This window comes from Carcharodon carcharias (assembly GCF_017639515.1).
Source record: "Carcharodon carcharias isolate sCarCar2 chromosome 35 unlocalized genomic scaffold, sCarCar2.pri SUPER_35_unloc_4, whole genome shotgun sequence".
NCBI classification, from domain to species: Eukaryota; Metazoa; Chordata; class Chondrichthyes; order Lamniformes; family Lamnidae; genus Carcharodon; species Carcharodon carcharias.
In genome coordinates this window covers 568180-582160 of record NW_024470720.1, presented here as the reverse complement: position 1 = coordinate 582160, position 13981 = coordinate 568180, and the positions used below count along the sequence as shown (strand labels likewise).

The window sequence follows — 13981 nt, the reverse complement described above, 5'->3', positions numbered from 1 at the left end:
GGGTTGTCTGGGCTGGAGGCGGTTACAGAGGTAGGTAGTGTTGTAGGGGCTTGAGGAGGTCACAGAGGTATGGAAGGCGGTAGGGGCTGGAGGAGGTCACAGAGTTAGGGAGGGATGTAGGGATTGGAGGTGGTTACAGAGGTAGGGCGGGGTGTAAGTGCTGGAGGAGTTTACATGGATGACGAGGGGTGTAGGGGCTGGAGGAATTTCCAGAGATTGGGGGTGTTGTAGGGGCTGGTGGAGGTTACAGAGATAGGGAGGATTGTGGGGTCTGGAGGAGGTTACAGAGACAGGGAGGTTTGGAGGGGTGTTACAGAGTTAGGGAGGCTTGTAGACGCTGGAGGAGATTACAGAGAAAGGGTGGGCTGTAGGGGCTGGTGGAGGTTACAGAGATAGGGATGGGTGTAGGGGCTGGAGGAGGTTACAGAGATAGGGGTGTAGGGGTTGGAGGAGGGTTACAGAGATAGGGTGTGTTGTCCGTGCTGGAGGAGGTTACAGAGATAGGGAGGGGTGTAGGGGCTGGTGGAGGTTACAGAGAGAGGGAGGGGTGTAGGGGCTGGAGGAGGTTACAGAGATAGGGAGGGGTGTAGGGGCTGGAGGAGGTTATAGAGATAGGGAGCGGTGTAGGAGCTGGAGAAGGTTACAGAGATAGGGAGGGGTGTAGGGGCTGGAGGAGGTTACAGAGATAGTGAGGGGTGTAGGGGTTGGAGGAGGTTACAGAAATTGGGAGGGGTGTAAGGGCTGGAGGAGTTTACAGAGATAGCGAGGGGTGTATTGGCTGGAGCAGGTTACAGAGATAGGGAGGGGTGTAGGGGCTGGAGGAGGTTATAGAAATAGGGAGGGGTGTAGGGGCTGTTGGAGGTTACAGAGATAGTGAGGGGTGTAGGGGCTGGTGGAGGTTACAGAGAGAGGGAGGCTTGTCAGGGCTCGAGGAGGTTACAGAGATAGGAAGGATTTTAGGGGCTGGAGGAGGTTACAGGGGTGGGTGGGGTGTAGGGGTTGGAGGAGTTTACAGAGATAGGGAGGGGTCTAGGGGCTGGAGGAGGTTACAGAGATAGGAAGGGTTGTAGGGGATGGCTGAGATTACAGAGATAGGGAGGGGTGTAGAGGCTGGAGGAGGTTTCAGAGATAGGGTTGTAGGGGTTGGAGGAGGTTACAGAGATAGGGAGGGGTGTAGGGCCTGGAGGAGGTTACAGAGTTCGGGAGGGGTGTAGGGGCTGGAGGAGATTACAGAGATAGGGTGGGTTGTATGGGCTGGATGAGGTTACAGAGATAGGGAGGGTTGTAGTGGCTGGAGGAGGTTACAGAGATTGGGTGGGTTGAAGGGGTTGGAGGAGTTTACAGAGATAGGGAGGGTTGCAGGAGCTGGAGGAGGTTACAGACATAGGGAGGGTTTTGGGTTGGAGGAAGTTACAGAGATAGGGAGGGGAGTAGGGGCTGGAGGAGGTTACAGATATACGGAGGTGTGTAGGGGCTGGAGGAAGTTACAGAAATAGGGAGTGGTGTAGGGGCTGGAGGAGGTTACAGAGATAGGGGCTGTTGTTGGGGCTGGAGGAGGTTGCAGAGTTATGGGGTGTTGTAGAGGCTGGAGTAGGTTACAGAGATTGGAAGGGTTGTAGGGGCTGGAGGAGGTTACAGAGTCCGGGAATTTTGGAGGGGTTTACATAGATAGGGAGTGTTGTAGGGGCTGGAGGAGGTTACTGAGACAGGGAGGAGTGTAGAGGCTGGAGGAGGTTACAGAGATAGGATGGGTTGTAGGGGCTGGATGGAGGTTACAGAGATAGGGAGGGTTGTCAGGGCTGGAGGAGGTTACAGAGATTGGGAGGGTTGTTGGGGCTGAACGAGGTTACAGAGATAGGGAGGGTTGTAGGGGCTGGAGGAGGTTACAGAGACAGGGAGTTTTGGAGGGCGTTACAGAGATTGGGAGGGTTATCTGGGCTGGAGGCGGTTACTGAGGTAGGGAGTGTTTTAGGGGCTTGAGGAAGTCACAGAGGTAGGGAAGGTTGTAGGGGCTGGAGGAGGTCACAGAGTTAGGGAGGGATGTAGGGATTGGAGGAGGTTACAGAGATAAGGAGGGGTGTAGAGGCTGGAGGTGGTTACAGAGGTGGGGCGGGGTGTAAGTGCTGGAGGAGTTTAAACGGATGACGAGGGGTGTAGGGGCTGGAGGAGGTTCCAGAGATAGGGGGTGTTGTAGGGGCTGGTGGAGGTTACAGAGATAGGGAGGATTGTGGGGTCTGGAGGAGGTTACAGAGACAGGGAGGTTTGGAGGGGTGTTACAGAGTTAGGGAGGTTTGTAGGCGCTGGAGGAGATTACAGAGAAAGGGTGGGCTGTAGGGGCTGGAGGAGGTTACAGAGATAGGGATGGGTGTAGGGGCTGGAGCTGGTTACAGTGATAGGGAGAGGTGTAGGGGTTGGAGGAGCGTTACAGAGATAGGGTGTGTTGTCCGTGCTGGAGGAGGTTACAGAGATAGGGAGGGGTGTAGTGGCTGGTGGAGGTTACAGAGAGAGGGAGGGGTGTAGGGGCTGGAGGAGGTTACAGAGATAGGGAGGGGTCTAGGGACTGGAGGAGGTTATAGAGATAGGGAGCGGTGTAGGAGCTGGTGGAAGTTACAGAGAGAGGGAGGGATGTCGGGGCTGGAGGAGATTATAGAGATAGGGAGCGGTGTAGGAGCTTGAGGAGGTTACAGAGATAGGGAGTGGTGTAGGGGCTGGTGGAGTTTACAGAGATAGGGAGGGCTGTTGGGGCTGGAGGATGTTACAGAGATAAGGAGGGGTGTAAGTGCTGGAGAAGGTTACAGAGATAGTGAGGGGTGTAGGGGCTGGAGAAGGTTACAGAGATAGGGAGGGGTGTAGGGGCTGGAGGAGGTTATAGAGATAGGGAGCGGTGTAGGAGCTGGAGGAGGTTACAGAGATAGGGAGGGGTGTAGGGGCTGGAGGAGGTTACAGAGATAGTGAGGGCTGTAGGGGTTGGAGGAGGTTGCAGAAATTGGGAGGTGTGTAAGGGCTGGAGGAGTTTACAGAGATAGCGAGGGCTGTATTGGCTGGAGCAGGTTACAGAGATAGGGAGGGGTGTAGGGGCTGGAGGAGGTTAGAGAGATAGGGATGGGTGTAGGGGGCTGGAGGAGGTTACAGAGATAGGGAGTGTTGTAGGGGCTGGAGGAGGTTACAGAGATAGGGAGTGGTGTAGGGGCTGGAGGATGTTACAGAGATAGGGAGGGGTGTAGGGGCTGTAGGAGGTTTTTGAGATAGGGAGGGGTGTAGGGGCTGGAGGAGGTTTTAGAGATAGGGAGGGGTGTAGGGGCTGGAGGAGTTTACAGAGATAGGGAGGGGTGTAGGGGCTGGAGGAGGTTACAGAGATAGGGAGGGGTGTAGGGGCTGGAGGAGTTTACAGAGATAGGGAGGGGTGTAGGGGCTGGAGGAGGGTACAGAGATAGGGAGGGGTGTAGGGGCTGGAGGAGTTTACAGAGATAGGGAAGGGTGTAGGGGCTGGAGGAGGTTACAGTGATAGGGAGGGGCTTTGCGGAGGCCATGGAAGGATTTGAAAATGAAAATGAGAATTTTGAAGTTGCCCGACCGGGAGCCATTGTGGGTCAGCGAGCACAGGGGGTGACGGGTGTACGGGTTTCGTTCCGAGTTTGGACATGGGTGGGTTGGGGGAGGCAGTAGCGTTTGAAGTTTATGGAGTGTGGAATGTGGGAGAGCGTTGGTATAGTTGTGTCTGGAGGTGACGAAGGCGTGGACGAGGGCTTCAGCAGCCGATGAGTTGAGACAGGAGTAGAGTCAGGCGATGTTACGGAGGTGGAAATAGGGGGGGTTCTTAGCAATGGATCGACAGTGTCAAAGACGGCAGACGGTTCGAGGGAAAGTTTACCCCTGTCACGTTCACACGGGACGTTGCCTGTGACCTTGCTAAGAGCCGATTGGATACCGACAGTCACCTGATTGGACAGTTCCGGGAAAGAGGGGCGTGGATTCGGGAGGTGAGAACATGTTCAAGGACGAGGGAGGGGCACTTGCAGGTGGTGGTGGTCGTCCCACGTGTCCGCTGCCCTTGACCGTCCGGGCGGGAAGGGGTTGTGGGTCGGGGGAGTGCTGATTGGTTCGTCTCCAGTTCCTTGTTTCCCTCCCCCAACAGGAGACACAGCGTCTGATGGCGGAGCCGGTGCCGGGGATTCGAGCCGAGCCGGATGAGGCCAACGCTCGATACTTTCACGTGGTGATTGCTGGGCCCCAGGACTCGCCCTTCGAAGGGGGTAATTTCAAGCTGGAGCTCTTCCTGCCGGAGGAATACCCCATGGCAGCCCCCAAGGTCCGGTTCGTCACCAAGATCTACCATCCCAACGTGGACAAGCTGGGCAGGATCTGCTTGGACATCCTGAAAGGTATCGGGGCCTTCAGCTACCCGTCCGCCGTCCGTCCCTTCCTCCGTCCGTCCCGTCCCCCTCCCCCCGTCCGTCCCTCCTCCCGTCCCCCTCCCCGCGTCCGTCCCGTCCCCCTTCCCCGCCCCCGTCCGTCCCTTCCCCCCGTCCCCTCCCCCAATCCGTCCCTTCCCCCGTCAGTCCCTTCCCCCATCCCCCTCCCTCCGTCCGTCCATCCCCTTCCTCCGTCCCCCTCCCACCGTCCATCCCTTCCCCCGTCCCCCTCCCCCCCGTACGTTTCTTCCTCCGTCCCTCGTTGTCAGTCCCCCTCCCTCCGTCCATCGCCCTTCTTTCGTACCCCCTCCCTCCGTCCATCCCCTTCCTCCGTCCCCCTCCCTCCCTCCCTCCGTCCATCCCCTTCCTTCGTACCCCCTCCCTCCGTCCCTCTCCCTCCCTCCCTCCGTCCATCCCCTTCTTCCCTCCCTCTGTCTATCCCCTTCCTCCGTCTGTCCCCCTGTTCCCCTCCCTTCGTCCACCTCTCTCGCTCCGTCCCCCTCCCTCCGTCTGTTCCCCTCCCTCTGTCCGTCCCGCTGTTCCCCTCCCTCCGTCTCCCTCCATCCCCCTCCCTCGTGGACAGTTTCAAGCTTCTTGAGCAAAGTACCCCCCCCCACAATCTCTTCCTCCCCCTCGCCACCTTCCAGCCACTTCCTTCCCCCTCCCTCTTCCTCCAACCGTACCCCATCCTCCTGTCCGGCACCCTCATCCCCTTCAACCCTGTCACTCACTCACCCCCTCCACCCTCCCCACACTCGATTTTCGCATCCCCTCCCCCTGCCCCTGACCTAACAGCTCTGACCTCTGGGAAGGGGACCAGATGATCTCCAGTGGGGACCCGGCCGCAAAAACAGCAAGGGCGGAGCGTGAGATGTTCGGCTGTGGGGGGCATCGCAGGCCGACTGCTTGGGTGGGATGCGGGCAGCAAGCCTGGTGCTTGGATAACCGGGATTCTGCACACCGAGGGACAGAGTGTGGAACAACCATACTGAGAATTGACCCCCCCACCCATTCTCTCTCTCTCTCTCTCTCTCCCGCTCTCTCCCTCTCAAATTTGATGCAGACAAGTGGTCTCCAGCACTGCAGATCCGGACGGTCCTTCTCTCCATCCAGGCTTTACTCAGCGCACCCAACCCTGACGACCCACTGGCCAATGACGTGGCAGAACAGTGGAAAAACAGCGAATCACAGGCCATAGAGATCGGTGCGTATCCCAACTGGGGAACCCGGGAGCAGGGGCTGGGTGACTGGGCTTCTTAGAACTACCTCTCACGCATCCCCCCCCCCCACCCCCACAAATTCCCATTGCCCCGCCATTGGCGGCCGGGCCTTCAGCTGCCTGGGAGCCCTGAACTCTGGAATTCCCTCCCTAACCCTCTCTGCCCCCCCCACTCTCTTTCTCTCTCCCCTCCTTTAAGACGCTCCTTAAAACTGACCTGTTTGTCTGAGCTTTTACTCACCTGTCCCTCATACCTCTTTTTGTTAATAGTGCTAAAGAAATGCAAGTTGTTATTGGAGGGGGGCTTTACTCTGTATCTAACCCCGTGCTGTACCTGTCCTGGGAGTGTTTGATGAGGACAGTGTAGAGGGAGCTTTACTCTGTATCTAACCCCGTGCTGTACCTGTCCTGGGAGTGTTTGATGGGGACAGTGTAGAGGGAGCTTTACTCTGTATCTAACCCCGTGCTGTACCTGTCCTGGGAGTGTTTGATGGGGACTGTGTAGAGGGAGCATTACTCTGTATCTAACCCCGTGCTGTACCTGTCCTGGGAGTGTTTAATGGGGACAGTGTAGAGGGAGCTTTACTCTGTATCTAACCCCATGCTGTACCTGTCCTGGGAGTGTTTGATGGGGACGGTGTAGAGGGAGCTTTACTCTGTATCTAACCCCGTGCTGTACCTGTCCTGGGAGTGTTTGATGGGGACAGTGTAGAGGGAGCTTTACTCTGTATCTAACCCCGTGCTGTACCTGTCCTGGGAGTGTTTGATGGGGACAGTGTAGAGGGAGCTTCACTCTGTATCTAACCCTGTGCTGTACCTGTCCTGGGAGTGTTTGATGGGGACGGTATAGAGGGAGCTTTACTCTGTATCTAACCCCGTGCTCTACCTGTCCTGGGAGTGTTTGATGGGGATGGTGCAGAGGGACCTTTACTCTGTATCTAACCCCGTGCTGTACCTGTCCTGGGAGTGTTTGATGGGGACGGTGTAGAGGGAGCTTTACTCTGTATCTAACCCCGTGCTGTACCTGTCCTGGGAGTGTTTGATGGGGACAGTGTAGAGAGAGCTTTACTCTGTATCTAACCCCGTGCTGTACCTGTCCTGGGAGTGTTTGATGGGGACGGTGTAGAGGGAGATTTACTCTGTATCTAACCCCGTGCTGTACCTGTCCTGGGAGTGTTTGATGGGGACAGTGTAGAGGGAGCTTCACTCTGTATCTAACCCTGTGCTGTACCTGTCCTGGGAGTGTTTGATGGGGAGGGTGTAGAGGGAGCTTTAATCTGTATCTAACACCGTGCTGTACCTGCCCTGGGAGTGTTTGATGGGGACAGTGTAGAGGGAGCTTTACTCTGTATCTAACCCCGTGCTGTACCTGTCCTGGGAGTGTTTGATGGGGACGGTGTAGGGGGAGCTTTGCTCTGTATCTAACCCTGTTGTCGTGGAAATCGGAGTGAACACTCAGACCCAGGAGGTTTGTCTCGGAAGCCTTTATTGAATCGTGATATCACGGAGATCCCAGTAGCAGATAATGGAGCTAGCTGACACTCTGAGCCAGCATAAGAGTACACACATAGAGTAAAAGTCGTACATATCAAAGGACATGAAGGTAATAAAACTGTCTAATCTTCAATAATTAATTAAATTGAGAATCATTATCTATGGCATGCAACACACAACTATTCTATTCTAGTTTATGACTACACAGGATCTCAGGAGGAGCCCATCTGGTGATAAAAAGTGAGACAGAATAGATGACCCTGCTTGACCTTATAAAAACAAAAAAACTGCGGATGCTGGAAATCCAAAACAAAAACAGAATTACCTGGAAAAACTCAGCAGTTCTGGCAGCATCGGCGGAGAAAAGAGTTGACGTTTCGAGTCCTCATGACCCTTCGACAGAACTTGAGTTCGAGTCCAAGAAAGAGTTGAAATATAAGCTGGTTATATTTCAACTCTTTCTTGGACTCGAACTCAAGTTCTGTCGAAGGGTCATGAGGACTCGAAACGTCAACTCTTTTCTTCTCCGCCGATGCTGCTTGACCTTATCTTTAGTGCTAGGGGGCGGACATTCTAGGGAACAGATGACCATTGCTTGATCCTGTCTCTTTGTGTTGGGGCAGACATCCCAGGCTTGCCTCAAGGATTCTAGGAAGCTTGTTTATGATACTCCTCTTCTCCTTCCCTGTTCAATGAGCTGGCAGCTGCAGGTGTACCTGTGAGAACAAAGGAGGGAACTGTGCTCTAGGATTCCACTATGGTTTTAACCGTTTAACTCTTAGTTGTCCTGTAGATGTATTTTATTCTCCCACAGTCCCTCCTTGTTAATCCTCTAGATTAACACCAATGAGGAATAGTATCTGCATTATCACAAGGGGGTTCACAACCATAAGGAAAAGGCCGATCCCTGGCAGGGTAAACCTTTTCTCCCCACCAGTGGGCCTCCCTGGGACCAGTGCGTATCAACTGAGAGACAACTGAAGCTCCTCCTAACCCATTGGTGACTCCATTCATGGCTCCATTAATACATTGGACACAGCAACTCCTCCAAGTAGCACCTGTACAACACCCTATAACACCTATTAAAACTAACCCGATTAGAACGTACAGCAGCTAACTTCCCCAACCGGAGAACCACCCCATTACTGTAGCCCACCAGGAATCCTTGTTATAAAAATTGCTCAATCTTTCCCCAGCTTTCTTTATTTCTCGCACTTTATCCAGGACATGTTGTCCCAGGTTAGTAATATTCTCAGAAACAGCAGGCAAGCAGGTGCAGCACTCTGAACCTATCATGGCACAAGTGGAGGAAGTCAAGGGCCATTCTGTTTTGCAGAGCTGTCAGGCGAAGGCCTGTCATTTCAGTAGCGGTAGCTGAAATCTGTTTCTGCGTCTCAATAAAAGCATCAGCCGTTGAATTGGCAAATTTTTCAAGTGCAGCTGCCAGGTTGATAATCTCTCGGGGATGACGGGCAGTGCCATAAGGGGGCACAGCGATCATCCAGAATCGTTCAGATTCCGAAGTGCCACAGCAATATAGATGCTGATGTGGATGAATATCGGATTTACCTATATGGTGAAGATAGGCATTCAGGTACGCCAGGTAGCAACAGCCACTCCAGGTGGGAGTGGTTCCATTCTTAATCGAATTTCCTACAAGCACATTAAGGAAAAGAGGATAGTTGAGGCATCCCAGGCAACCAGAGGTAAGCTTTATCTCCGTAAACTCAGTTGGTACCATTGAGGGGGTTTGGTGGATGTTGGGTACTATCACTACCAGAGGGCATCTGACCACCCTTATCATCTTTTCGAACTGACAACCCAAAAGGGTATGATATCGTAAATAGGACAGGAGCTTCATCCCAAATCGTAAGTGCCGGTTGTAAGGTTGGAACACCAACGGGTGGCGTTTACCGGCTTTTGCGGGGGGGGGGGGGCCTGATTCTGATCCCATGTTCTGTATAGTTCCACCCATCGGTAGGTGGAGAGCAATGGAATCGACCCCTAAACGGATTGTCCGGTCCAGGGTCTGGGTCTTGGAGTTCCTTGCCACGGGTTTTGCTGTCGCTCGTTCCTAATTCACGGAGTTGCTTTTGGAGAAGCTGTGTTACACAACTAAAATTTCCAACGTCAGCGTACTCAGTGGCATTTAAAGGAGACACGCGCCAATGATTGGTCTCACCCCCATGTTGGGGAGTCTAGGCGCTTACCCAAAACAGGCACCCGGTCCTACCTGTCTAGCGCAGGTGCGGCATAGAGACAAGAAGGTGTTTGGGGGAGGGTCCCTTGGATATACCTCACGGAATATAGCAAGGAGCAGTATCCAATACATAATGCAAATGAGTTCACTTGATCACTTGCTATATTATTGCCGGACAATATTTTTTTTACAGCGGGTGGCGTGGATCCAGTCTTCCTTCCCTTTAACCCTCAAGGCCGTCTGAGTTGTTAGTAGCACAAGGTAGGGTCCTTTCCACCTTGGAGAAAGAGAGTCTTTGTTTAGAATTTTTACATACACTTGATCACCTGGCTGGAAGGCGTGTACAGGAGTATCTTCTGCGGTCACCTGAGCCTGCCTTATCATCTCGTGCAATTCGGCTGCCCTTTTGCACAGCGCTTGGGCGTAAGCCAAGGTCTGTTCATCGTTCCATACTAAGGTTAATTTTTTGACACACACAGGAGGCTGGGCTCCGGTAGTCACAGGGTGTCCCATGAGGGCTTCATGGGGCGTTATTCCAGTAACTCTATTCTTTCGGTTTCACATAGCGTAGAGCACCACTGGGAGCGCTTCAGGCCACGAGAGATTATTATCCTGACAAACTTTAGATAAGGTGTTCTTTAATTCCCCATTTACCCTTTCAACTAATCCTGAGGACTGCGGCTGGTAAGGAATAAGCAACTTCCACTGAAAACCCATGATCTGCACTAAATCATTCACTATTTTCCCAGTAAAGTGAGTTCCTCGATCACCATTTATTCCCATAGGTATTCCGTACCTAGGTATCAATTCTTTCCACAATATTCTCACTACTGTTTGCGCATCATCTCTTCGTGTTGGGTAAGCTTCAACCCATCGGGTGAACATATCTACCATTACCAATAAGTTCTTATACCCTGAGGCCGGGGGCATATGCACCCAATCAATTTGCAAGTTCTCAAAAGGCATTTTAGGCATTGGCAGGTGATCGTACTTAGCTGCCGCTGTCCCTTTATTATTCTGTTGGCAAGTTAAGCAAGAACGTGTGATTTTTTTTTTGTATAGTTGGAGTGATACCAGGTGCAAACCGCTGTTGGCTTATCGCACGTTGCATCCCCTCTTTGCCCATGTGTACCTGGGCATGCACCAGGCCACACAGGGGCAAAAACAGACTTCAAGGACAAACCAGTTGGACCATCCGAATGGAACCAGAAACCGTTTTTAAAGCAGCGTTGTGCCGTTTCTCACGCCCCTGCTTCCTGCTTAGTACAGTTTTGTTGGGCTGTCTGCAGCTCGACAGACTCCAGAGCAGGAAGGTGGTGGGGGGGGGGGGGGGGCGCGTGATTCGGGACACGGAGCGCTTGCGAAAGAGGTGCTTGTGCAGCTGCTACTTGTTTAGCTGCTTGGTCAGCGCGAGCGTTCCCTACGGAGACATCATCAGTCAGTTAGTGTGGGCTTCACATTCAGTGACTGCCAGACGTTGAGGCAATGGAATCGCTTCTAGAAGGTGCAGCACGAGCTGGGAATGTTTAATAGACCGGCCCGCTGACGTAATGAAACCCCGATTTTTCCACATTTGACCGAAGTCACGGACAACGCCGAAGGCCTATTGGGAATCGGTGTAAATATTGGCCGCTCGATCTTTAGCCAGGGTACAAGCTCTGGTTAGGGCAAAAAGTTCGGCTGCCTGTGCCGAAGTGCCGGTGGTGGGGGGGGTTAGTGCGTAAGCTTCCACGATGTGGCGCTGACTCACGACAGCGTAACCGGTGACAAGCAAAGAGTCTCTAGGTCGCTGAGAGGAGCCATCGGTGTAAAAAGTAACGTCTGGGTCCCGAAGGGGGGGGTCCATCCACAAATCCGTTCCGGGAGAAGTGGACTGCTCGACCATAGCGATACAGTCATGTTCCACCTCCTCAGAGGACTTGGGGACAAAAGTGGCAGGGTTAGCGACAGGTGTAACTGGGATGCGATAACAAAATAACTTCATACCCCGTGCGTCCGGAGGCAGTAAAGTGTTGTGTGGCAGCAGAGTTTAGGAGCAGCGTGACGGCGTGGGGCACTCGCACCTCACAAGGGTGATCGAGGACTCACGGCAACGACTTTCCAACCGTTGTGGCCATGGCACGGAGACAAGTGGGCATCCCCATCACCACAGCGGCAAGAGGCGTGGAATGATAAGCAGTCCGGTCGCCTACCTCCATCGTGGCCTTCAGTAAGAACGCCGGTGGCGAATCCTTTCTTTTCGCAAACGTGGAGCTGGAAGGGACGCTCATGGTTGGGTAACCCCAGAGCCGGGGCCGTGGTCACAGCCGCTTTGGAGAGCTTTAAACGCTGCCTCCTGTTTTGAGGTCCACTGGACAACCAACTGCAGGGGCTTCCTTCACCGTAGCTGCACAGAGGACAGCATCATATAGACAGTAATCGGGAATCCACCATCTGCAACAGCCCACCATACCTGGGAGGGAAAGAATCTCTTTGTTTTAGGGGCAGGTATCCGCAGGATGGCTTGTACTCATTCGGGTCCAATCTGCCGAGTCCCTGTTTTTAAAGTGAATCCCAGGTACTGTACCAGTGGCTGGCAGAACTGCCGTTTACTCCTAGATACTCTATGGCCTCTTGTTGCTTAGGAATCGAAGTAAAGTTACTGAGTCTTTCACACAGTCTGTCAGTGTAGGTGAGGCCATTAAAAGATCATCGGCGTACTGTACAAGTGTGGAGTTCCCATTTAAATAGCACTCATCCAAGTCCCGTTTTACTGCAGCAGTGTATACAGCAGGACTTTCAGTGTATCCCTGGGGAAGCCTCATCCAGGTATACTGCTGTCCTTTATGGGGAAAAGCGAACAAATACTGACTGTCGGGGTGGAGGGGGACAGAAAAGAAAGCGGAGCTTAGGTCTATTACGGTATAGGCCACAGCGGTAATCGGGATGGAGGACAGGATCACATTTACATCGGGTACTACCGGTGCTATGGGGACCACAATGCTATTTACAGCTCGCAAGTCCTGTACAAAACGCCATTCGTTTAGCTGTCCAATTTTAGGAATCGGTAATATGGGTGTGTCACAGGGGCTAACGGTGGGGTTAAGGACCCCTTGTTGAAGCAGGGCATTTGCGACGGGAGCTATGCCTGCCTCAGCATCAGGGGTTAACCGGTACTGCCGAACGCAGGGCAGGACAGCATTTTTCCGCAGCTTAACACAGTGATCTGGAGCGGAGAGCACTCGACTGACGTGATTTTTATGCAAAGCCCACAGACCACCCTCGACTACATCTAATGCATAGAGACCGACAAAGTCAGGTTGCTCGGTGGGGGGGGGTGCTGTTGTCGTTGAAATTTGGCTGGCGGGGGGGTGGGGGGGCGTCAATTACTTTACAGGAGACCCCGGAAATCCCTGGGAGATAGATCCTACCCGCAACAGATCCGAACCACTCAAAAGATCCGATGCATTCAGAGGTAGAGTCCGACTGTAACCGCTTAATCATGGGACCTATGTGCTTTGCCAGGAAGGGGGGGCTGAATTGCAAGGGTTAAGTGGGGCTCAGAGTCAAGGTCCGTTCGGAACAGGGGCTGCTGCTCCGTGGTCAAGTGCAACCGGGACACCTAGGTCCGCTTCCCCGAAATAAAGGTAGGGGCCGAGGCAGACGGAGGTTAATTGCCCTTCAAGAGTACCGGCCCTTTGGCGATACTCAGGGTGATCTTTCATTGTAAACCACGCAGTACAGTGTAAGCGAGAGTGATACAGCACCACCTGTAACAGGCTCTTCAGAGTCCGAACAGGAGTCAAAAACGGCAGCTTATCGATTTCCTGCCACAAGCGGCCCATCTTTGCCGTGTAAGGGTTACCCTCAAGTTGCCAGCAGTACAAGGCCGGTTCGGGCTCAGCTTCGGGGGTAAGGAGTAGGGACGCTAACTGATGGGTCTGGGGTGAGGGTACCCCCATACACATGCCCTGAGGGGTACAATAGATAGTGGCTCCTAATTTGCACAGGGTCTGGCGTCCTAGCAGAGGTAAGGGAGTGGTGGCTGATACTATCAGTGTCTCCTCTACACGGTTGTCCTTCAACGACAGAGTAACCCTCTTCGATAGAGGCTCGGATAGAGGAACCCCAGCCACTCCCACAGTTACTACCCCGTTCTGACTAAGGGGTAATCCCAGGGAGGGGGGGTGGGGAGGGTGGTGTGGTACAGAGGACAGGGTAGCGCCAATGTCCACTGAGGCTCGCAAATGAGTATCTCCGATTCCAAGGGTTACCATAGGTAGTGCTTCCGAGTCTTGGTACAGGGATATAACAGCTCCCTGTACCATAACCTCCCCTGGGCCCCGCTAATCCTGTGGGAAAGGGTTATTATAAGTAAAGGAGGAACCCGCGGCTGTCAGCTGCCCGTGTGACAAAGCAGGCTCCTTGGGGGGAGTAGATTGGCAGTCCCTGGCCCAGGGCCCTTTCTTCCCGCTCTTACGGCAAATGTCTTGGGATTTGTCCCGTCTCGGACCCCTAGCCTGCCCCTTACGTCTGCCCTGTTCCTGATGATAGGATTGGGCCTTTTGCTGTTTGGGGCCCTCCCGGGGGGCTGGCAAACAGTCCCTCACGATCCATATTGACCAAAGTAGTGGTAATTTCGGACCAGCGCATCGTTTGCCGATTCAGATTTCGCAG

At 53.6% G+C, this 13981-nt stretch overlaps 1 protein-coding gene across 2 annotated transcripts in view; it reads left to right on the top strand.

Moving 5' to 3' along the window:
* The window catches only part of LOC121274244 (ubiquitin-conjugating enzyme E2 N), a 247310-nt gene that overhangs the window by 230076 nt on the left and 3253 nt on the right, over positions 1 to 13981 (top strand). The window contains exons 2-3 of one of the 2 annotated variants that reach the window (XM_041181441.1): positions 4136 to 4382; positions 5476 to 5616. In XM_041181441.1, coding sequence (XP_041037375.1) covers positions 4136 to 4382; positions 5476 to 5616 — 388 coding nt within the window. The remainder of the gene's footprint in view (positions 1 to 4135; positions 4383 to 5475; positions 5617 to 13981) is intronic. The other variant, XM_041181442.1, reaches the window with a different exon arrangement.